The 24,275-nt window shown below is 43.5% G+C and overlaps 1 protein-coding gene across 1 annotated transcript in view; it reads right to left on the reverse strand.

Moving 5' to 3' along the window:
• VWF (von Willebrand factor) overlaps positions 1-24,275 on the reverse strand; it is a 133,601-nt gene that overhangs the window by 93,383 nt on the left and 15,943 nt on the right. The window contains exons 7-15 of the mRNA XM_017823982.1: positions 19,417-19,630; positions 17,437-17,559; positions 14,893-15,004; positions 13,002-13,048; positions 9,478-9,614; positions 7,993-8,131; positions 7,034-7,134; positions 4,387-4,582; positions 3,219-3,434 (exon numbers count right to left, since the gene is read on the reverse strand). Of these exons, the coding sequence (XP_017679471.1) occupies positions 3,219-3,434; positions 4,387-4,582; positions 7,034-7,134; positions 7,993-8,131; positions 9,478-9,614; positions 13,002-13,048; positions 14,893-15,004; positions 17,437-17,559; positions 19,417-19,630 (1,285 nt within the window). The remainder of the gene's footprint in view (positions 1-3,218; positions 3,435-4,386; positions 4,583-7,033; positions 7,135-7,992; positions 8,132-9,477; positions 9,615-13,001; positions 13,049-14,892; positions 15,005-17,436; positions 17,560-19,416; positions 19,631-24,275) is intronic.

Consider the following 24,275-nt stretch of genomic DNA (forward strand, 5'->3'; position numbering starts at 1 on the left):
CCTGCCTACTGCAGAAGGGTTGGACCTAGGTGACCCTTAAGGACCCTTCCAACCCAAACCATTCTATGATTTTATGATTTACTTGCCCATGCACCTACTAGGATTTTTGAAACATTCCCTCTTTTTCCAGCTATGCAACCCAATGCCATGCTCACAGTCCATGTCCCACTCCACTGCTCCATCACCTCCCAGCAACATCTGTTTTTAACAGCAAAAAGGTGAGACAACTGACCTGGGAGGGGACTTGTCTGTACACTGTGTAATACACTGCCACTAAAAAAAACCTCCATCCAATTACTGCCAGGAAAATGAGAGGAAAAGGCAAGGTACATTCAGTCTTTGTGGATGCCTGTTATGAAAACTAAACAGTTCAACACTGTGCTCTGAAGCACAGCCTATCCCAGGAATAACATGAGAAACAGTGGGAACAGATTGGAAAAATGTGTATGCATCAGACAGCTCATGCAGCTTTTGTGGGTGGAGTGAAAGAGGCATAAACCCCAACCAGTTTCTTGGGTAACACAAGGTGAAAACGTTATCGCACCCAGGTCAGAGGCTCTGGGTGAAGGTGCACCCTGTCAGGACTAGATTTAACACAGCTCCTCCCTCCATGCTGAGGCTCATCATGTGATGTAGCCACCCCCAAACTCTGCTCAGAGCCTGCCCTTAATTCCCCACTCCGTCACTCTTGGATTTATCCTATACAGATCCTCTTACAGAAGCCATGCAAAGACCCAGCACTACCACCTCAAGGCAAATAGTGGGCTTAACAATGGGTCCTAAAAACCAAAGATCAAGGGACCTGTTGACTGAATCCCCTTTGCCAAAGAACAATACATGCATACATATAGACACATGTGCTACAGAGAATCATAGAATCATTTATATTGGAAAAGACCCTAACGATCATTAAATCCAACCATTAAAGTAACATTATCAACTCTAACACTAAACCATGTCCCTAAGTGCCACATCCACACAGCTTTTAAATACCTCCAAAAATCACCATCCTGAGCAGCCCATTCCAATGCTTGACAACCCTTTACATGAAGAAATTCTTCCTAATATCAAATCTAAACCTCCCCCGGTGCAACTTGAGGCTATTTTCTCTTGTTTTGTCACTTGTTACATGGGAGAAGAGACCAACTCCCACCTGGCTACAACCTCCTGTCAGGGAGTTGTGGAGAGCCATAAGGTCCCCACTGAGCCTCCTGTTCTCCAGGCTGAGGCCCCCCAGCTTCCTGAGCCCCTACTCATAGGGCTTATTCTCCAGACCCTTCCCCAGCTCTGTTGCCCTTCTCTGGACACCTCAATGTCCTTCCAGCAGTGAGGGGCCCAGAACTGGATATGAGATTTGAGGTATGGCCTCACCAGTGCCCAGCACAGGGGGACAATCCCTGCCCTGGTCCTGCTGCCACACTATTGCTGATCCAAGCCAGGTGCCATTGGCCTCTTGCCCCCCTGGGCACACCTGGGCTCATGTCCAGCCGCTGTCACCAGCACCCCCAAGGCCTTCCCCGATGGGCACTGGCTCTGGTGCTTAATCATGGTGGGCTGCAGGGGTGTGAGTCAGGCCTTAAATAATCAAACAGCAACTAAAATAATAAAGACATGGGAGTTGTTAGCCTGACACAGAGCAGAACTGCTGTGCTGCGGTAATGACTTTCCTCCCTGACACTCCTTCACTTCAAATCAAGCAAACTGGTTCTGTCAAGTCATTTCCCAAGAAACCAAATCTCTGTGGACCAAGGCAGGACTGGAGCACACATTCAGTGCAATGGGCCATCAGCACAAATTACACAAGCTGCACATTCACATCTTGAGGCCATTAAAAGAGGGATTGCTCTCCTTCATGTGACAGGAGATGTCTTGGGCATCAGAATCATTTAATGGGGGCTGATGGATCTACAATCAGGGAAATCATCACAGTGTAAGAGCACAAAGCTCAGAATGTAATGCACAGATAGGAAGAAGCAGCTCTGCACTATTAAAGTTTAATTGTGAAAATTGACTTGCTCAATTACAGAAAGAACAATGGTGCATTATCACTGCACCATTTGTTTCGGCCTCCAGACCTGCAGAGTTTTAAAAGGATTTTTATTACATTACTCTTCCACTATCTGAACATTTACATAAATTAGGTAAAATATTATGAAACCATGCAGCACTTAAACACAAACTGGTTTGTTCTCATTCGCAGTAAATATTCTCCAGCCTCCAGGAGCTGTGGTTACTGACTTTACTTGCACAGACCCTACCAGGTGGAAGGCCAATGACCCCTCTTTTTCACTCTTTTCCAATTTCTACACACTCAGTTTATAAATGTTCTTCCCACCCTCTGTTTGGAAAGAAGCAGTAGAACAGATCTGGAGAGCTGCCAAGCACACATACTTTTCCCCAAAATTTTCAATTGTCTTCTTTCCTTAATAACAAAGTTGCTCAGGAAAATGGAAAAACATCCACTTCACAAATATTTATGGGGAAGAGAGTGTCCATGCTCGATCAAAATTGCATTGCAATGGATTTTTTCCTCCCTATTGACCTAACAGAGAAAGAAAAGAAATAAAACATGTTGGATTCTTCTGCTCCAGCCTCTTAGCCATTTGGCTGCTAATCTTGCACTGGATAAGAGACATGTCAGAGAGCCTGTGGGATCTCCATCCTTGGAGATACTCAAAACTTATCTGGATATGATCTCAGGCAACCTACAGTAAGTTAGCCCTGCTATGAGAAGGGTGGTACCACAAGACTGCCAAAATTCCCTTCTAAGTTTGTCTCGACCAAGTACCTGCCTTTGTGCTTTCTCCAGCCCCTCACATTCAGCTACATCAGGAGTCACTGACAAGGTCAGGACATGGGAAGCATAGGCCTCAAAAGTAGGCAATTCATGGATTACTGCAAATCACTTGGAGATTTCTACCCTGGGATAGTCAGAAAGTTTCCAGGTGAATAGCTAAAGCTTAAATACAGCTGAAAATGGAAATCCAGTTAAAAGTTGTGCAGAGGTATGGCAGCTGAGTGCTTCTCTCCCCCAGTGCAGAGCAGTGTCTGGGAAGAGCTTTTGCATCCTTGCTAGTGCAGAGGAAAGACAGACTCTCTCATCATGCCATATTTAGCACCTTGCAGGAATCATCTCATTCTAGATTTCTCATCCAACATTGTCAGAAAAATTCCTTCAAGACAAGGAACATAAGTGGGTGTGGCAGCATTTCACTTACGGCAGAAGTCAGGTTCTCTCCACTGGACCAGGATGCCCTTCCTGGCACAGGCTGCTGCATAATTAGCAATAGCAGAGCACAGGCAATCCTTGCCACTGGAGCAGGAGCAAACGTCAAAGCGGCAGTTCTTCACGTAGGGAGTGGGACTGACTTCATGGTGACAGGTTTCAAATGCAGGAGACATCAGAATTGAGCAGGAGTCCTCAGCATATTTGGCTGCAAAGAGAAAAATTACATGTTTGCACTGAATCAATCAGTGGCTTGCAAGAAAAGCACAGAAGAATAAAACAGGATCAAGCAGGCACAGATAACATCATAGCTCATATGTCATGAGCTCTACTGAAAGAATAATGTCTCACTAGTAAAACAAATCAAGGAAAAGCAATGCTTTTATATTCTGTTACCGCTGTTTCTGGTGCTGTACTTCCTTTTACAGGGCCTTTGCTTTCTGCTGCTTTTTACATTTGCAAAATTAAACCCTCTAGGCTGCACTACACTCATAAATCACCAGTGCCTGCTCTGCCCTACAGCAAGAAATTTTTTTCTGTGCTTGCTTCTCCCAGGAATCAGAGGTTGCTGGAGCACTTGGGACAAGAAAATTGCTCTGAGAATTTATCCCCATTGTCCAGCCAGGAGAGCCAAGCAGTGTGGAGGGAAGAAGGAAGGCTGTCTGTTGGGATGCAGTAAAATGAGGGAGACAAGGAATTGAGAAAAGTGTTTAAGCTCTAAGCACAGAGGGACCAAGAAAAGGTGTTTTCTCCATCCAGAGGATAAACATGGTATTGCTCACACTTGCAAGAGGTGTGCTGTGACTGTGATGGTCTAACCCTAGCTGTGGTCCAAACTGATCAGCAGCATGATTCCACAATACTGACTTTTGTTTTCACTTTTCACAAAATATTACATTTTCCTGCATTGACCTGAGCCTCTGGGGGTTGTTTTTGTTGTTGTTTGCAAGGTTTTTTTAAACATATATTACAGCCGCCCTGCTGGTAATGTAAGCACCATTAGCTTCTTCTCTTTCTCTTTATTTTCTTTTATTGATTTTCAATTGTCATTGTAGCTTCTTCTCTTGTTCTTTATTTTATCTTAATTTTAGAGGGGTTTTTTATGTAAAATTAAAGATCACAGTTTGGAACACATTTTCATTTTGGATGGATTTCAGTACCTAAACGAGGATTGAGGTTGCACGGGTCACTGTCTTGTTTTAACAAATCTTGGCAGTCTGCATTGAGCTTCCAGGAGTTGCCAAAATCTTCCAGAAGAGATTCCACCATGCCAGAAGGTGTAAGAAAATCATCCCCTTCGTTTCCATTGTAATTCCCACATAGGCCACACATCCTTTCGGAATAGACTGGAGACAGCTGAGGAACACAACATTAGCTTGGTCATCCTGCAGAACAGGTTACCATGGTATAGCAAGATTTTTTAAAGAATTCACCATACACAATTCAATAATCAAGAAAATTATCGTTAACACTCATTAAAATACTACAGATGATGTAATTCCACCACATTTTTAAACCCCTAGAAAAATGCTACTATTAGTAGCAGCAGGACAATTTTTGCCCAGTATAGTGATAATTTCAGATGGTAACTGAAGGTTACTAGGAGAAAAATAGCTTATTTTTGTGCCTTGATCATCAGTCCAGTTTAGTCTTTCCCTGTTTTCCCACTTCATGCATATAAATGAGCAGGGCAACACTGGGGGTTGCATATTTTTAACGTAGTGAGATGATTATACTTCCAAGGGCAATTTGGGAAAAGATACTGCACCTGAAACCATTTCCCATTTTAAAAGGAAAATTTGAAGATGAAGGAAATTTAAACAGGCTGCCTTGTCACAAAACAGAGGCAATATCAGAGGAGATGTTTTCCTCAACATTATTGAGGGAAAATCAGGAAGAAACAACTACCCCTAAAGCTACCTCATATTAGAACTTCCTCCTGCCTAGAGGAACTTCTGACACAGTAAAAGCAGCATTGCTAACAACCCACAGAGCAGATGCACTTTTCACCATGCCTTATTCCTGCTGCAAATCCAGGGGCAGCTGAAATGTGACCCTAAACCTAGAGGTGAACAGGGAGAAATCTCCTAAGCAACATCTGCAACACAAAGGCACCAATAGGTTTTATTTTAGTAGGAACTGTCAGTTTGTATTAGAAGTAAAGCTCTGGGACATTACAAGTACCACCAACTACTTGAGAGCTGACTGCATAATTAAAGATAAAAAACATCCTCCAAAAGATACCCTAACACTACCCACCATTCAAACAAGGTGGTCAGAGAGTAAATATGGAGCATCAAAAGGAACAACCATGAATTATTAGAGTATATGAGTCCTTACTACTCCAACAGCCAAGGAAGCTACTCTTTCATGTACTCTGTAGATGGAACAATGACTCATAGAAATCCCAATTCTGGTGTATTTTAGAGAGGAAGCTCAAATCACAAATATCAAGCAGTCACAGAAAGGGGAGCCTTCTTGAGGAACACAGAAAGAATTTTTGCCAGAAGCCTGGCCAAGGTAATGGAAGTGTATCACTTCCCCCAATTGTCAGAAATACTTGGCAACGGGTCAGTCTACAAACCCAGCATAAATTAACTCTCCAAAAGCAGTTGAAAAGATGCTTTAGATACCCAGCAAGGGAAGGAGCAGATGATTGGAGAAACTTCCACCACTTTTATGGGCAGAGGATGTGGAGCAGAAAATTAGATTTGCTTTAAGGGAGAGAAAAAATTTGCCAGGCAATACAGGCCTCTGACCAGGAAGAAAAATACTTTGAATACTGAGGAAAGCCAAAACTTCTGAGATGTGCCAAGGGACTGAAGTGAATCATTCTAAGCCCAAAAAGAACTTGCAGAACAGAAATACAGGTTAAATCAAAAAAAAACCAACCACAAAACCACAGGTGCTTTCCAAAGTTATTCTTGACTTCCCTTATCTATTATCTTTTCAATTCTTGAACTTAATTGTGAACCAGCTTTCAGGAACCTTTACTCTGTGCCAGACATGACATTTAAGCCAGATTTCAGGGCAGGCAAGGAGAATGCAAAAGCAAGGCCATGGTTCAGAGAGGGCAGCATTCACTCCTCGGTGGAAAGTCCCAGGAAAACTGACTTTCTTGGCAAAACTCCTCTCAGTGAGCAGAACCACCCCACACAGGCTCCAGCTGCAGATCCCCTTTTACGAGGGGGGTTCAAAGGCAGCAGGGGCTGTGGTTACAGCTTCCCTTACAGCTCATTTCCTTTAAACCTGGCTTGGGTATTTCTACACTCTGCTCTGGTCTGCAGCACCAACAAACCCTAATTGTTAATCAAGCCTGACTTCAAACATTCCTCACGGTAGAAGGAGCACGCAACACATCTACAAGCTAATTACTTCTTCCTGGAAATTATGAGTAACTGTGTCCGTGGAGCCATTTTATTCCCTTATTTTAAGTCATTCATATCCATTGTTTTAGACAGGACAGTCAAAGCAAATAAAAGCAAAAACCCAGTTTGGAGGGTATCTGCTCAACAAAACACAAAACTATTCCTGGTTAATAATGGCTGTCAGAGCACCAAAAAAAAAAAAAAAATATATAAAAAAGAAAAGAGAGGAGAAAAAAAAGCTACCAAGTTGCTGTAGGATCAAATGTTTGTTTCTGCAATACAAAAGGACCTGTGTATCACTCCGGGGGTAGCAAAATAGAAAGGAATTTCTAACATGCAACACAAAGCAAGTTCTCACTTCGGACAAGAAAACCTTTGTACACAGGGTGGGAAGAGAGGAGGGGTGAACAGTCAGAAATAAAACAGACAGAAAGAGTACCTTCACCAGGAGTTCACCACGGCCATCCCAGTCAATCTGCAGATGCTCCCCATAGGAAAGGCGAACTGAAGTCCTCACCACACGCTGGATACGGAGGGCACCTGAAGACAACCCCAGAGTGTGTCAGTCAGTCAAGGCAGGATGTGATGTCTCATTGCCTGGGACAGCTGTGTCGTGCTGAAAGGGCCAACAGAGCAGGGGGCACACAGGCCCACCAAAGCCGGGGGTGCCCACAATGCCCACATCACGTTTCCCAAGCTTTGTGCCCCCTCAGCAGTTGACATCTGCATGACCTTGTCCACAGGCTCTGCTTCAGGGCACTAAGGGGCCCTAGCAGAGGATATATGTGCATTTTGCCAAACCTCAGGCATTAACTGTGACATTTTGCAAGATGTAGAGACAGGACAAGGGGGAATGGCTTCAAACTGACAGAGAGTAGGTTTAGATTGGGTATTGTGAAAAAATTCTTCCCTGTGAGGGTGGGGAGGCCCTGGCACAGGTTGCCCAGAGAAGCTGTGGCTGCCCCATCCCTGGAAGTGTTCAAGGCCGGGTTGGACAGGGCTTGGAGCAACGTGGTCTAATGGAAGGTATCCCTGCCCATGGCAGAAGGGTTGGAATTGGATGGGCTTTAAGGCCCCTTCCAACCCAAACCCTTCTATGATTCCATGATTTCAAGCTTCTGGATAAAAAGTAATAGTTTCAAAAAGAATAGACTGACAGTGGCTTTCACAAGTCTGATAAATGTAGACCAGCTTAATTCTCCTGATTTTAGAGGATCTGAGTCAACATGTGTTGGCTGCACAGAGAGAAGCTAAAATGACAGAGCCTCTAGAAGAGACTGCACGTGAGAATTTGGTACTAAAAACACTTTCTGATTGACCTGGGCTAAGGCACAAAAGGAAACACTAGTAAGTAGGACTCTTTCAGTGGCTGGCCAGAGTCAGCCCATGAGAACACACCTTGTAGCAAAGGGATCTGTATGTCTTGTCCATTCAGTGAAACTCCTCCACCATGTTTCATTTTAATGATGCTGTTGTCCATATCCCGGATCCGGACAGAAGCTGAGCGAGTGCACACGGCATCAGGATCATCTGCACACTACAGAGAAGGGGAAATCTGCCTCAAGCTTTCACTTTATTGGTGACTCAGCCCCAGGCCCCCAGAAGGCATTTCAGCATCTAAATTTGGAGGTGTTGGGTGTCACAGTGCTTTTATGGATCTGGTTTCTGCATCTCACAAACACTAGGCTGGCAGCCTCACCTCCATTATCCCACTAATCACACACCAGGGAGCTCCCTGTCTCAGAGCCTGGAAAGCAATCTATGGGTGCTACACCAGACCCCAGGGAGCAGCCCATGGCAATGACAAGCCCCCAGCTGTGGCAGGGGCAGGAAGGGGTGGAGATATCCTGGGGGGGAATGTCACTGCACTGACCCACATAGCCCATCAGCCTGGGAAACAGCTACGAAGTTCACACCACCCGAGACTTGTGTGGTATTTATTTTCCTGGCTGTGGGTTACACAGCTGAGGAACAAAGATTGCAGGGCCCCAGGTCTCCTCCCTGGTTTCGAAAGGGGAGTTTCAGTGGAAACCTGTTCTGCAGGTTTCCAAGCATAGATGATCTCAGAGCTGCACTATCAGAGCTTACTAATGCACGGCACAGAGTCGATGGTGTGTAGAACCGTCACAGCCCAGTTCTCCAAAGCCTGGGACTTCTCTGTTGCTGTAAAACAGACTGATACTCCCCTTCTCTCCTGTCAGTCTCCTGACTCCATCACGCCTCTCCCTGCCTTCAGTTCCTCCATCCCCATCACCTTTCTTTTTCTCTGCTTCTTTCAGTGCCCTTTTCAGTCTCTGGCTTTCACCTATTCCCCATGGTCAATTAATCAAGACCACATTAACCTTCCTGTGACACCAACCCGGGATCTCCATCCCTCCCTGCACTGGCCTGACTCCTTTTCCTGCCCCTCTCCAGCTGTCTCCACTCCTTGCCTCCAGCTGCCTCTCACACATCCATATTGGGGGGGGGGGGGGACAGCAAAGAAAGTCAGGAGCTGCTGATTGGCTACAAAAAAAATCACCAGACAATATGACTAAATGGAAAGCAACTCAAGGCACTGCTCTGCAAATGAACTCCCTTTGGTATCCAAGGAAATGTCCTTTCCCCACAGGCATTCCCCAGTGGCCAGGGTGAACCCTTGCCTGAGTTTGTTTGCTCATCTGGCAAAGAGGTGGTGAGGGCCCATTCTCCAAACCTCCATCTCCAAGTAGGCTTCTGGGAATGTCAGCAAGGAGAATCAAAACACTTATTAACTAAGGAGAAAGACTGTTATTTAAACTAATTATTTCACAGGGAAATTGCTCCTGTTGGCCTGTGCATCTGCAATTCCTATCACGCTCTCCCAAGAGGATGCGCAGACGCTCCAGCCAAGGCTGCTGTTACCTGCATGGTCTCAATGATCACAGAGAAGGAATTTTCCACGCAATCCTTGGCAAATAAGTACTGACAAATCCCGCTGAAGGTGAAATACTTGTTGTCAAAGCTTTTGAAGTGGGACTGGCCGGTGACAGAGCATTCTCCTGGAAAAGGCAAAGAGCCATTAATCACCCCAGTGCCAGTGGTGAGCAAAATCCTGCCTGGCCCCCACAAGCCACTAAAGGGGAAGAGTAGCCTGGTGGAACGGGTTGTACAAGGCCCAAGCTCCCTGCAGACCAGAAAGCACCAGCAAGATGCTTATCTCACTGTTTATTCCTGTAAGGCATTACCAGTAGTAACAGAGGCACCAACAACAGCTGGGGAACACAGCACAAATCGCACTCAGGAGTTGAAATTTGTGCCTATGGAAAAGCCTGTATAACATTTCAAATGGATGATCATGAGGACATCAGTGAAAAATGCCCTGGAAATTTATCACTGTCATCTCACGGTCACAAGCTCGTGGCAAACTAGGTCATACCTGGTACCTGAGACAGGTGCTGGTGGCACTAAACCATTTTAAACAGCAACCCACGCTCTGTCATGTAGGAACTATGTTACCCTCTCCTTACAATGGGGAAACTGAGGCACAGAGCGTGGAAGTACTAATGCCTAAGGCTGGCAAAGCTGGGAAACACACTCAGGATTATCCAGTATTAGTCATACACTGCATACAATTGGACATGTTGCCTCTTTTATCCATGTGCAGAAGCCTGCAACATCTTGACATTACATACTTTAAATCCAATTTTACTTAACCCAGTGGGGCACATCTGCATCCATGGAGCTGGCAGCAGAGTGCAAGTGTCTTTACAGAGTTGAAAATTAAAATTCTTAACAAAACTTGGTGGACTCTCATGGCTGCTTTACTCTGAACCATTACCTTAATTAACTAGCATAAAAGTTAAAAAATAATTCTATAATTACAATAGCTACATCTAAAGTCCTTACAGAAAAATGTGGAAGTCTGGCAAGCTCACTCTTCCAATATAAAATGGGGCTACTTAAATATATCAACATTCTAAGATGTTTTGGTAAGTTGTGGCTTTTCATTTCCAGGAAGTCAGTAATCCAGATGCCACAGCTGGGATCTAGTACCCTGTTATGCAAACACAGGGGGAAGCTCCAACTCCACAGACTTTGCAAAGAAAATCTTTCATATGAGAAGACCATCACAGTTAGAGATGATCCCATAGCAAACGAGGTGGGCAGCGACATCTTTGTCCAGAACAAAATTCAGGTGTTGGGCCTACATTGGCAATCTCCTGACAAAGGATGGAGAAAGATTAAATGTTACAAGCTGGCAGGTGAACCCCATGAGTTATTCTCTCTTCACTGCCTTCGAGTCCCACATAAGATCTATTCAATGACCATCACATGGAAATTTCCCTCTTCAACATGTTATTCAGTGTCAACTGTCCTAAACCAATCAGTGCTAAAGCACAGCTTCACAGATCCTGAGGATTCTTAGCCTTGCACAGCTCTGACTTGCCCTAAGAGACATCTGCACCATCCAGACAGCTGTCTGTCATCCCCTGGAGAATAAAGCAGCTTGGCACTTACTAGCTGACCCTGGAAATGCTACTTTCTGTTCAATTGAACTTGGACAAAGGTAAACCAAGTATTACTGTACTCAACTTCAGAGTCAGTTAACTGGCTACCAGATGGGGAAAACAGATCTAAAGAAAACTAGGCCTAACCCACCATATTACAGTTTGATTTCCAGGGCATTCTCTGCAACTAGGAACCAACAGGACAGGTTTGCAGCTCGCAGAGCGAGGGAACTGCTATCCAAGACAAGTCCCAGCCCTTTGGCATTGGTCCTGGAAGGGAAATTTCTTTCCTGAGGCAAAGTCTCTCCTTATGAGTCCCTCTGTCTGCTCCATTTGGTGTAATGCATCCCAGGAAATTTCCTGAAACCTACTGCCTTCATAATTATTTCAATTATGATATCAGTTTGAGAGCTTCTTGCTAGTGCCAGCCAGCTTCTGCTAGTTGGCTGCCCTCCCTCCATTTGGGGACCCAGCTTTATCACCAAACTTACTGGTGCCAAACTGGGCAATTCATTCCCACAATATCAAAGCCATCTTTCCTAAAAAACAAGTTGGTAAAAAAAAAAAATAATGGAACTACCTAGAGTTTATATAAGTATATAAACTTTCTGGACACATGATTTTAGAAATATTTGTGGTAACCAACCAACAATAAAAACATGCTGCAATATTGCTGCAAATAGAGACAAACAGCACAGGGAGCAATATAAATCTGGCTACTTTGGGAAGTTTTGCTGCCCTCCCATACTGTCTCAGCACAGTTTACTGTTGTTTGTAGGCACATGTACAACAATGAACACCTCAAGCACAGGGCATAGCTCACTGAAAACATCGTCTCTGGTTTGAACATTTGCATAGACCACCACCACCCCCTTTTTCAAGTGCTGACTCGTGGAGGCAAGTGCTCTTTCAGTCTAAAGCAGGAGGAAATGGAGCATTGATGGGTCAGGCAAGCTTAATGTTTATAGAAAGACAGATTTTTTTATTGAGCATTTTAAGACTGTTGCGACGTTCCTAATTTGTGAGTATTGCACAGTCTTATTTGCTCTTTTCCTGTCCAGCCATAACCCCAGTCTCTTCTCATCCCTTCCACTCTGAATTCCCCAAATCAAGGAGAATAATGAGTTAAAGGAGCCATGCTGTCTCCCTGCAGATTTCTGCACACAATGCAAGAAGGGTCAGATGCTGTTTCAGGTCAACCAGGTGAACATGGTGGCCGAACATGGTGCAGGAACCAAGGCAGGGGTTGAGCCACAGGACTAGCAGGAGGAAATAATTTGCTGGCCAATGCACAACATGAAAAGCCACATTCTCCAGGCAGACAAAAATCTGGGACAGCAGCAATCAGTACCCATGAGTTTGGGAGGTGGAGGGGGAGGAAAAGGAGCAAGAGCACCTGCAGAGTTGTATCTCCAGTCTGTCACCATCCATGGAAGGCAGGGCAGCCACCTTCTCCCTGGGGCTGTAGATCCTTCATCCACAACATGACCTTTGGGGCCCAAATCCTGGGGGTATTGAGTAATCCAATCTATTCTCAGTACTTCCAACTGTCCCATCAACACAAGTATGCTGATTCAAACAATCAATTTAGGAATTGTATCTGGTCAAAGAAACCTAGGAACGTTCCTCTACCTGAAAGCCAGTCCTCTGAATACACAGACGCTTATATCTTGGTAAATCAAGTAAATAAAAAAAGAACCATTCTTCTCACCAAACAGGATTTTTCATTGCTACACACAAACCATACAGCACAATGTCTGACTTGTCTCACGAGAGGAACCTACAAGTATGATCCCATCTGGATGCACTGGAGCGAGCAAACAAGAACAAAGACAGATTCACCTTTTGTGTGGAAAAAAAAATATAAGTGGGATGTAAGTGGGAGGGATGTAGGCAAGGCTTGCTTGTCAAAACCTGAAAAGAGTAAAGCCAACATACCTGGGCATTCCCCATTGCTGCAGAGCCAGGTGCCACGTCGACAAATGCTAGAAAACAAAAGGGCAAGTTAGACAAGAGGATGTGAATTCAAATCTTCTGTTGCAAATTTTACCCAAACTACTGAAACACAGGCCCCTGTTCCAGGGAAGTTAGACCAGTCCCCAACATCCTCTCCATCTCCTATAACCTCATTTCTTAATGTATTCATCCCTTCTTACCATCATTTGACAGCAGCTGTTGGTGATATGAATGGAAATGGTTGCAAAATTCAAGAACTTCTGATGTTCCCTGCCAAAGCTCTGTGTTTAATATATATATTCAGCTGTATTCCACTGATGTGGAATGTGTTTTCAATGCAGTTCTCAAGGTATGTTCATCAATACAACAGAATCACAGGGGGAGAAAAAAAGTTTGAAGGGACCTTTAGAAAAATCATATACCACAACCCCCAACTGAAAGAAGGCAATGTCAAAGGTATACCAGGTGGCTGAGGACCTTGTCCATTTGAGTTTAAAAATATCTAAGTTGAGGTCCCACAGACTCTTTGGGCAGCTGTCCCAGTGCAGCACCATCTCAATTTTTCCTTGTATCAAAACAGAATTCCCTCTACTGCAGCTTGTGTCCATGGCTTCATACTCCTCTGCTATTTGCCTCTGAGAAGAGTTTGGCCCAGTCTTCTTTACAGCCTGTCTTTAGGCAGTGACAGTCCCCTCATTACTCTTTAAACAAATCTATTCCCCTTTGCTTCTCCTCACAGACTGCCCTGCTGTGATCACCTCCAGTGTCCTCCACAAGACTCCCCCCAGTCCACAGTCCTCTCTCTTGCATTGCTGGGCCCTGGCAATGCTACTCCTGTCATGTCCTCACGAGTCCATCACTGGAGAGGAATAATCCCTCTCCTCCAAGTCAGTCAGACTTCTGCTAAAGACTTGAAAACCATTTGTGGGGAGTCAGTGTATTAAGGATAAATGCAGAGTGAATGGAACAATGTTCTCCACAGCAGTATCAAGTTTGAATAACAGGATGCAAAAAAAAAAAAAAATACAAGCAACAAAAAAAATAGCCTGTCAGGCAGCACTCATCTCCCAAGAGCACTAAGTTTGAACGATGTGGCCAAGTTCCAGAGAGCTCCAGGGAAAAAGACAAAATGCTAATGTCATGGTTCACGTTCTGTGACACGTGGTGCAGGTAATGAAAACGTTCTGATTAACAAAGATGATGCACAGACCACCTTTCTTCAGCATATCATGGTTTTCACTGAGTCCTCCTTCTGTACTCTAATTGGAAACTTCTGAGTACAGAGTTGTCTGAACTCCTTCCACAAATGTGTCTACACTTTAAACAAAACCAGATCAGGAATATATTAGTCATTCCCCTTCCTTTCTTTAGACTGCTAGCCTTCCCCTTCAGGTTGGCATTCCTGAGTTAAGGAAAAATCATGGGCCATGCTAGGAAGACTCATTAGCTTTGTGATAAGTTCCAAGGACGTGCCTTAGGCTAACCCCTCTTGGAAAGAAATGGGGCTTAGAGGTTAAATAAATGTAGGAAGTCAAAACAAAGACACCACTGCTGACACTAACCAGACATGGGAACCTACCGGTCAGTCTTATCCACAGGAAACAGGTAGTTCTGTCTGTTTGAAGGAGTGTGACCTCCACATTGTTCTATCAGATCAAATATCCCTTTAAAAGCAGAGCTGATTTTGCCTTTGTGAACAGCTCACTTCTTGGAAGGGGCTGACAATTCCAATAAGAGAGGCAAGTCCTTTGCCAATAAAAGGAAATTTTTAAAAAGTAGAGCGATTTCTAGAAAGATCATCCAAAACAGTAACCAGTGACCCGTGTGCAGTGACTCATCTATGGCAGCCACACCAGAACAACACAGAGTTTACCATGAGTTGCAGTCCTGGGAGATGGTGAAGCCAGGAGGATAATGTTTTCCAGAGTGGATGCAGGAGCACTCGGAGCTTTCAATGCAGTGTTCACCATCAAGGAGCAGCCCCTCTGGATAGGTTGGGTAGCATCAGATACATGTACCACACACACACAGGGACAGAAATGCAAATACAATTAGATTTTCTAGTTCTTCATATATTTTGGCGAGACTTCATGTGCATTATTATCCATACTTAATCACATACAGCAATAAAAAGGAACGAGGCTTGCCAAAAAGCCTCACAGGGGCTGCTGTCTGCTTTCCCTCTAGTGCTGCCTCTCCCTCAGATGTGCTGAGCAAACCATTTCTGGTGCTCCCAGTAAAGCTCTTTGCTTAGCAAGTCCCCAGGTCCAAAACACCTGACTGTTGGGAAAACTCTGCACTGACTGCAGTAAAGGGTGTCCAGACAGGTTTTGTATTAGACATAAGAGGACCAAAGGGTAGGCAATGTAGGGAACGAAGAAACAAATTTGGATATCATGTCAGTCTAGCAGAGAGGTCTGAGAGAAAGAAACATCATGAGGAGCTGTGGAATCTCTTCTCAACTTCAGCAGAAGCAAAAAGCAAAAGGGCCAACTTCCCTTGAGGTTTCCATATTACACAACTGTAATTACCTGCTCTATATAGAGAATATTTTATCTACAAAGACAAGTGGAGGCACAAAAGAGTTACAGGACTTGTCTGAGGTAGCACTACAAGCGAGAAAAAGAAGAAAGGATAAGTTTCTTTCTCTGCAACCCCTATATTGACAGAGAGTTGAGATTCCTCCATTTTTAAAAGAGCTGCTGTAGCAAAACATTTTGAAAACCTCTCTCCCTTCTCCTCGAAGAACTCCTTCCAATAGCCCGCAGAGGCTTTGGCTCTTTTCCCTGGCAGCAGCAGTCACCACAGACAGCAAGACACAGGTAAGTGCCCTTTCTCCCATTCTTTCCATAGAGTTGCCTGGAAAGATCTTGGCTGTTTAGAAAATCCTTTCAGTGAGGGATATTCAAAAGAAGATCTGAGCATTTAAGAGATGCATGGCTCTCCAGAGAGCACAAGAAAACAGAATGCCTGCCTTTTTTCCTGGCAATAGTAATTCCATTTACAGCAATTAAAGGAACTGTGAAGCATTTAAGGGAGGAAAAGACAAAAAAAAAAAAGACATTTGTTGAACAGATCCTTCAGATCCTTTTTACACTTGGAGAACTAGAAGAAAAATAAGCAAAGGTATAATCCTCATCCTAAATCCCTCTAGCCATCTGCCAGATTCTCCTGGTTTTCTATTAAACTCAAATCAAGGTTCTTCCCTTTTGACTGTGCCCTAAATAAAAGTTTTGAAACCCTGATTGTTATTTCTTTCCATGCAGTTCCATCTACCCATCTACTTGTTCCTCGTGCCCTATGCCCTTCATGTGGAGCTCCTGCTTCTGTGCTCTTCAGTGTCTGTCCCCTTAGACCTTTCCTGTGCTGAACTGACCAGTGTGCCTACCAAGGGAAGAACACAGTGAGAGCCCTTGTGCAGCCAGTGGATTCATCTCCTTCAGCTCTTGCCAACACCCCCAGGAACTGCACAAAGGTAGCAGCCAGATCCTTCCCAACAAAATAAGCTCCTGTGTCTGGTTATATAATTTGTCACCCTCCATGGGCACCTTCCCAGGTCCTGCCACAGAGTGACAGCTTTGAACCTCCAGTAAGTAAGAGAGTAGCAGATAAATAGGAAACTACTAAGCTCTGAATGCAATGACATTACTGCCTTGTTTTGGAAAGCAGATTATGATCTCCCTAAACCTCCATTGCACTTGGTATCTTGTACAGAAGGACAGTAAATACCTCCGTGCATTCACACCAAGTCCAGATTTGACAGGGTGAAAGGCAGAGACAGTCCTATTGAAAACAAACAAAACCAATGACACCAAAAAACAGCCAAAAATCAGCTTGGTCTGGAAGCATGTGGAGCTTTGCAGCCAGGAATCAAACCCTCCCCCTGCAGTTAAGCACAACAGACAGAAGAGGAAGATTGTGGTGGTTGAGCTTCTCCCTTTAATCCAATCTCATCTCCCGTATGAAAGATTCAATAATAAGTGAAATTATTCCTCTGAAATCACAAAGATTTTTGAAATTATATTGTGAGCTCTACATGGAAAGTTTTTTTGCAAGAAATTATTTCAGTATATGCTCTGTTGTTTCTTCCTCTGTGTGCCTCTAACCAAAGCAATTCAGAAGGAATACATCAAGGATAAGCAGTCCCTCACCAAGAAATAAAGGCAATCCTAGAGTAGTAGTTGGTACTGATTTTCACAGAAACATTTACTTTTTAGTTGGGTCTGAAAAATGGCCCTTTCATGGAGTGAGCATACAGGCATTACAGAAACTGGTTTATTCTGGGGCTTGAGCACAGAAAACAGAAGTGTTTCTGATTTAAGAAAATTTAGGGGAAGACACAGCTCTCCTTCTTCTAATAAAATAGGCAGCATGACTGCCAAATGTTTCTCTTTAAATAACCCAGTAAAAAAATTACCAGGGCAGCTGCAGCCATCAACACATTGTCCATGACACACTTCATTGATATTCAGGCTCTGGCAGGTTTTGGTACATGGGGATACACATTCTTTATACTCCATGCCAACTGGACATCTTGGCCCTGAAACAAATAAAAGAAATTAGAAATGCAAATTCTTTAATAAATCTTAAATAAATAAATCCCTTAATTATCAAAGGCTGAACCACAGAGACATCAAAAAGGTCATATCCTCTCCAACCATGGATTCCTTTTTCAGAAGCAGGACCTTTAAGAAACATTTGATTTTCATTTTGCTGCAACACCATCACATGTCAGGTAGTGTAGTAGATACTTAAGACTCAATTTGTCTTCTAATAAATTGAGTCTTAATAGCTAAACCCAAGTGTCTCAAGAACAATCAAACAATGGGGAGAAGTTTTGCAGTAAGTCATTCGGACAGACAGTGTGTTCTGTACCTTTAAGCTATGCAGTTTGTGGAATTATACTCTTTGGTAAGACTCCTCCTTCCAGAGAACTGCCAGCACAGGATAACACCAATGCCATGGTACCTTCACTGCTGCCAGGCCATTATACAAGCACACACTATAGCCATTCCTTCATTCCAATGCACAGACACACCATACCCTTCAAGACTGCGTGGGCACGGAGTGGGAAGAAGAGATTACAGCCTGCCCTTTCCCATGAAATCCTCCATTGAAGGAGGTGGGAGGGTAATGGAGGAGTTGTCTTGCCCTTGGTGCCCTGGGCTTGGGCACCAGCTCACATTCGTACAGTGTGCCCAGAACTAGAGCCATTCCCATACCTCCAACGTAACACCATCATCATCTCCTGAGACAGCATAACAGCAGAGATTAAGGGTGATGGAAAATTAAGTTCCTGATGTGGCAGCAGGCCACTTCTCTTTTTCCTAACTCATTAAAAAAAACATGGCTTGTGAATTCAAAGGTTAGAAATGAGCTTTAGAGCTCCTGGGATCACAGAAAGGTTCATCTCACTTGTGGCTTTAATCAGACTTACAAACAGCCACAGCAAAAATGGGTTCTCTGGATCGCACCCTGAGCCAGGAGATGAGCCTTCATCAGATCCCTTTTATGTTCCAATGGAAAGGTAACCAAATACTGCTAAAACTCAGACTCTCCTTCGTGTGCAATCTCTATTCCTGGTGTACAATCCCTCCAACAAGTGGTTGGCAGTATCTTCCTGCCCTAACCATCATCTGAAGGCACAGTTTTCTTCAGTGGTGGTCAGTGGCATAATGCCTTTACCAGAGAAGAAATTGTTGTCAGTACAAATGAGTCAGTTATTCCACAGAATCAATTTACATAAACATCCTGAGAAAATTGGGGGTTTTGTGTAATGAAAAGCTATGAGAAAAACATCCCAGTCCGTCTGTGCACTTCCCTGTTGCAAAATCCCAGCAGAGATGCAATCAGGACCTCTGACGAGAGCCAAACTGGGCTAATAAAGGCAGCAGTTCAAGATGCAATCAGGATCCCTAACCTAGACAAAAACTGGCTTAAAAAAGGCAACATCCCAATTTCAATGTAATTGGTTGAAGCAAATAAAAGGTGAAACAATTGTTTTTATGGAAAAAAGGTTAGAGAGCCTTTCACTAGATGCTGATTTACAAGTACCTGTTGAATAATGTCACACATTTGAACCATATGCGAAATAGCTCCTAAACATCCCAGTCTATACCTTTATGTACCAAATAAGTCTTCACACACTTTGTAAATCAAGGTGGCACATGTAACAGCTCAGGATCTTCTTTACAGAGGATTCAAACAATTCTCTCTTAGGGACAAAAACTTCTAGAACAAAGGCGGGGGATGGAGAACTGAAGGAGATTGTAACCCGCCGTGCCTGAACCAACATCCTTAAAAAGCACTGGTTGCTTTTAGTTGCAGGACATAAATCTGCAAGACAGGCATGATCTTATTTGGGATAAGCAGCCTAGGAATAATTCTGCCAGCTTACTGCATGAGCTCTCTTCAGGCCACCCATCCAAAATCACTCCTTCGTGGGCACAGCTCCTTGCATAATCCAGGAATGCTGGGCAGTGACAGTCCACGTGGGTGCAGGCACAGATGTCTCTCTTACAGAGGCTGATGTAGGGCTCTGGATCTACTCGATGGTGGCACCGGGAGAAGGTGGAAGATGTTCTCAGCAGCTGGCAGGCTTCCATGATGCCCTGCACAAGAATTGAGGAGCAAAGGTAGAAAGGAGAGAGAAGAAGAGACAAAATTACTTCCTATAATCTCAGGAAGAAGGGAGAAAACCCAGCTTTTCCAAACATGCTGTCAGCACTGTTGTTAAACAACATCACAGTTATTATTTAACACCACCATGCAGTTAATTACATCATAGCCAAGAGGTAATAGTGATTAATGTCCATTCCTTCACCACATCCACATGTACAGAGGTACATTAATACACTGATTATTACAGAATAAGGTGTCACACCAGGGGTGTTTCACACAGAAACATGTCAGTCAGCCAGCAAATGGATGGAAGCATTCTACCTTCTTCAATCACAGAGCTCACAGAATATTCTGAGTTGGAAGGGACCCACAAGGATCACCAAGTCCAACTCTTAAGTGAATGGCCCACACAGGGGCAAAACTCACAACCTTGGCTTTATTGGCAACACATTTTAACCAGCTGAGCTAATCTCAGGGCCTGCTTTCCACCCAGCAAAGAATCAGATGGTGTCTGGTTTACCAGGAAAAGAGGAGCCTAGGACTGAGGCACAGAGGAAAAAAAATTACCAGGTCATCTTTTGAATAACAGTGGAACAGGGTAAATTTTAGAGTGAAAGACTGAGCCTGACTTGAAATCCCAGGAATGAAATTTCTTTCCCACTTCTGGCCATACCTGCCTGTTGCTCCTGCTGGCTTGTCCAATGCACAACAGCTCAGATAAACAGCAGAAAAATAACCCAGGGAAGAAAAGCAATTTTTTTTCTGCTCTTCTGGTGAGTTAAATCATCATGTTGACAGCAAGAGCGAGGGGAAGACAGCACAGTGAGAGGGGGGGAGGATATCAACACCACTCTTTTCAGACAGCAGCAACCTAAGAGGAAACTTAGCTGTATGTGAAAAGAAACCTAAGTGTATGACTAAGTTTTCAGTGGGAGGCCCCTAAATAGATTCTTATGTGCACATTATATCACATTCAATGACTCTGAGGTCCTCAATGCAATTTTCTGAAAGGATGGCACTGAGTTTAGATAAGTGGGAAAATTATTTCTTGATACGACCCTGGCACAGAGAGTTGAAGCGTAATTTTATTCTACTTATTTGTCAGTTTTTTATGTAATCGAGTTATGTTTCATATGTTACATTCAGTGGTTGGAGGTGGTGAGCATGTTCTTCAGACTATTTCACAGTAACATTACTCCTGAATATATTAACATTAACATACATTAACCTGAGGTTACAGCACATACAAGTTGCTGTGTAAAAAAAAAACAAAAAGGAAAAAAAAAAGTCTTGCTTTCTCATTTTTGGGAGATGAAAAATCCCACAGAGTTGAGCAGTCAGCAGAAATTTAGAGATCTTCTCTCAATGGCAGCTGTTATACCTGTACAGGAAAACTGCTGAGTAGAAAATACTTATTTTGCTAAAGGGTGCTTTGTTCAGGTGATCAACTCAAGCTAGTACATGTCTGAACCAAGACAGAATTTCTTACTTATGAAAACAAACCAACCAGAAATGTCTAGTCCATTTTGAGTTTAGCAAAGGGCTCAGTGAACAACACAGAGGTTTTGAGCTTTCTGAGAGTGGTCTCGGGGAACTTAAACCAATGTTAACTGAGAGCTGAACACGGTGGTCCTTCAGGAAATCACTGGAATAATTCTGATGCCTAAATAACAACCACCATGCTGAATCAGAAGGGGGGGAAAAGTAGAAGGGAGGGAGCAGGAACAACATAAATGGTGGTTGGTGCTGCTGCAAGACTACACAGAAGTACAAGAAAGCTGAAAAAGTGCCCTAAGGGTGGAAGTAACAACAACAGAAGCAGCCAAAAAAGCTATTAAAGCAGTGCTTCAGGAGGAAACTGATAAAACCAAAAGTGAGCTCAGAGCCATTCAGAGGATGAGCAGCACAGCAGCTCCTGGATCAAAGCCTTGATCCAGACAGTATCAAGTGCACCAGAAAACCAGTATCTGCAACAAGCCCATTTAGGGGCTGTGCTAATAAAATTTCTTAACGAGGAACTTGTTAAAAAGTTAATACAACTCAACTGTTATGTTACAGTAAAACTCAGACTGTATGTTCCATTAAAAGGAAAACTAGCAGAAAGAATTTTTATGACCATGGTTATTACATATCAGTAAATTTTAGATGTGAAAGCAACTTAAAAAAATAAAGCAGTTTACATACATACAAAAAATTAAACCGTTTTTCTTTTCCTATAGTGTTCTTTGGTCTTGGACTTGTTCAGCAACAGCATAGCTAAAGGTTGAGCTCTAGCTGATTGTCAAGAAGCCAAGTCATGTGTTAAAAAGCAACAAAAAGTATTTTTTTTTCCCATGTAAAGGTTTTTCTTGCCATTCAAATTTATTCAGATTTTCCAGTGACTTTATAGAAGAAATTAGAGCTGAAATTTTCCCATCCTTTAGATATATCTCAACTATTGTGATGAATTAATGAACATAAGCTGAAATATCGTAGAATCATACAATATCCTGAGTTGGAAGGGCCCCACAAGGAGCATCCAAGTCCAACTCCTGGCCCTGCACAGGACACCCCAACAATCCCACCCTGTGCCTGAGAGCATTGTCCAAATGCTCCCTGAGCTCTGGCAGCCTTGGGGCTGTGCCCACTGCCCTGGGGAGCCTGTTCCAATACCAGTAAATTCAAAAAGATACAAAACAAAACAAATTCACCATGAGGGTGGTCAAACACTGGAGCAAGTGTTCAGAGAGGCTGTGGAAGCACCACCCTTGGAGACACCAGAAATGTGAGTGGACAAGGACCTGAGCAGCCTGACCTGGGATGGCCTTGTTGGAAGCAGGGAATTGGACTCAATGACCTCTAATGGTCCCTTCAAACTTAAACCATTCTGCAAATTCTTTTTATTTTCTCTCCCTTTCTTTAAAACTCAGTGGTTGGGCTGAACTGAGAGAGGTCCTTATTCTTTAGTTTAGGAGGCAGTGTGATATGGTGAGCATCAGATCTTGGCAGCCTCATCCACTGCTGTAACAGTCCTGCTCATGGATCAACAGCTCCAGAAGCTGCTCCACACAAAGAAATATTTAAACCCAACAGACCAGGGAGTGAAGCCTCAGGCTGAAACAGTGCTTAGAGTAAAGCTGTCTGTAAGATTAAAACTAGAACTGACTGCAGTATCCAAAATACAGGTGAAAGTCACTAAACTTCTCCCTCCACTTCTGTAGAAGTCCTATTTTAAATGTTTCTTTAAATGGATCATCAGCAGCCTGGCACTAACAACCCTTAGTGACCACAAACTTGCTGACCTTCCTTCTTCCCCAGTCCCACCACACAGAGCTGGAGGTGGAATTTTGTACATTCTTCCCATTTCTGTGGCATTGCCTTCTGCTGCTGCATGAACTGCATTTGTCTGTTGCTTAACAAATGCCATTAAAGAGATATAACCTAAAACATAACAGCAGAAATCAGACACCCCCTCTCATTCCCTCTAATTTAAGCCCTAAGGTATATAGATGCACAGAGTTTCCCCAGATCATTCAGGAAGGGTATATTTATGGAATCACTGAATTACTTGGGTTGGAAAGGACACTAAAGCTCCTCTAGGCCAATCCCCCGCCATGGGCAGGGACACCTTTCACAAGACCAGGTTGCTTCAAGCCCCATTAAACATTTCCAGAGGTGGGGCTGGACCTCTGGACCTTTGCTGGACCTGCTTCTGACCTCTACCAATGGTTCAAAGCTGAAAACTTCTGCTTGCTTTCCGATCTGGAGATGAATGCTATTACTTTATTGCATATGGAAGTACTCTGTGGGATAATGAGCAGGACTATTTCTTACCAATCACAGCAAAATCTGAATTTTGGGAAAAGCAGAAACTACTTGAATTTCACTTTCAATCATTTTCACATCACGTGTTATAAGTATAATTTCCTAATAAGAAAAAAAAAAAGAAAATAATACAATGAATACAGTGAAGTCTAGCCTCCACACACCATTTATATTAGATGTGAAATCTAGAATATAGAGGTAACACATGAGAACACATAAATCAATTGCAATGTTTTAAAAGATAAATATTTTTGTTTTCAAGGCTGCCTCATTACTACAGTTTTCCACATTTCTCTTTTATACTTCAACATCCATGTTACCCATGCCACTGGTCACCTGAGAGCTTCTGAGATTGCAGCACTTCATTGAAAAGGCAGCCTAAATCAGCACAAGCAAGTGGTGAAAAAATGGATCAGACAAAGCAGTGAAGCTCCTTTCCAGTAACTAAAGAGCAGCTGCTGAGGGCAGGGCTTAATAGGAAAGCAGCAGCTTACTTCCTCCTTCTAAATCTACCCAGTTTGGAATGCTCTCTGGATCACAAGGCAAGGTAGACAACAGGTAGTCACATATGTGTAAGAGTGTGTGTGTGTTAGAGGTGGCAGGCAGGGAGAGTCCCTGAGCAACAGTGGAGTAAGAGTGTGAGGTGATTAAAGATTTTCAGCTGATACACAGAGACATTAGTCAAGACAAAACCACAAAATTTCCAGCGTTTTCTAGGATTTGAAGATAAAATTGCTACAGAGCTTTCTAATTTCACTGCATAGAATCAGAGTGGAAGGGACCTTAAAGATCATCTCGTTCCAACCCCCCTGCCACGGGCAGAGACACTTC

The sequence above is a fragment of the Lepidothrix coronata genome, unplaced genomic scaffold (assembly GCF_001604755.1).
Source record: "Lepidothrix coronata isolate B3197 unplaced genomic scaffold, Lepidothrix_coronata-1.0 Scaffold107, whole genome shotgun sequence".
NCBI classification, from domain to species: Eukaryota; Metazoa; Chordata; class Aves; order Passeriformes; family Pipridae; genus Lepidothrix; species Lepidothrix coronata.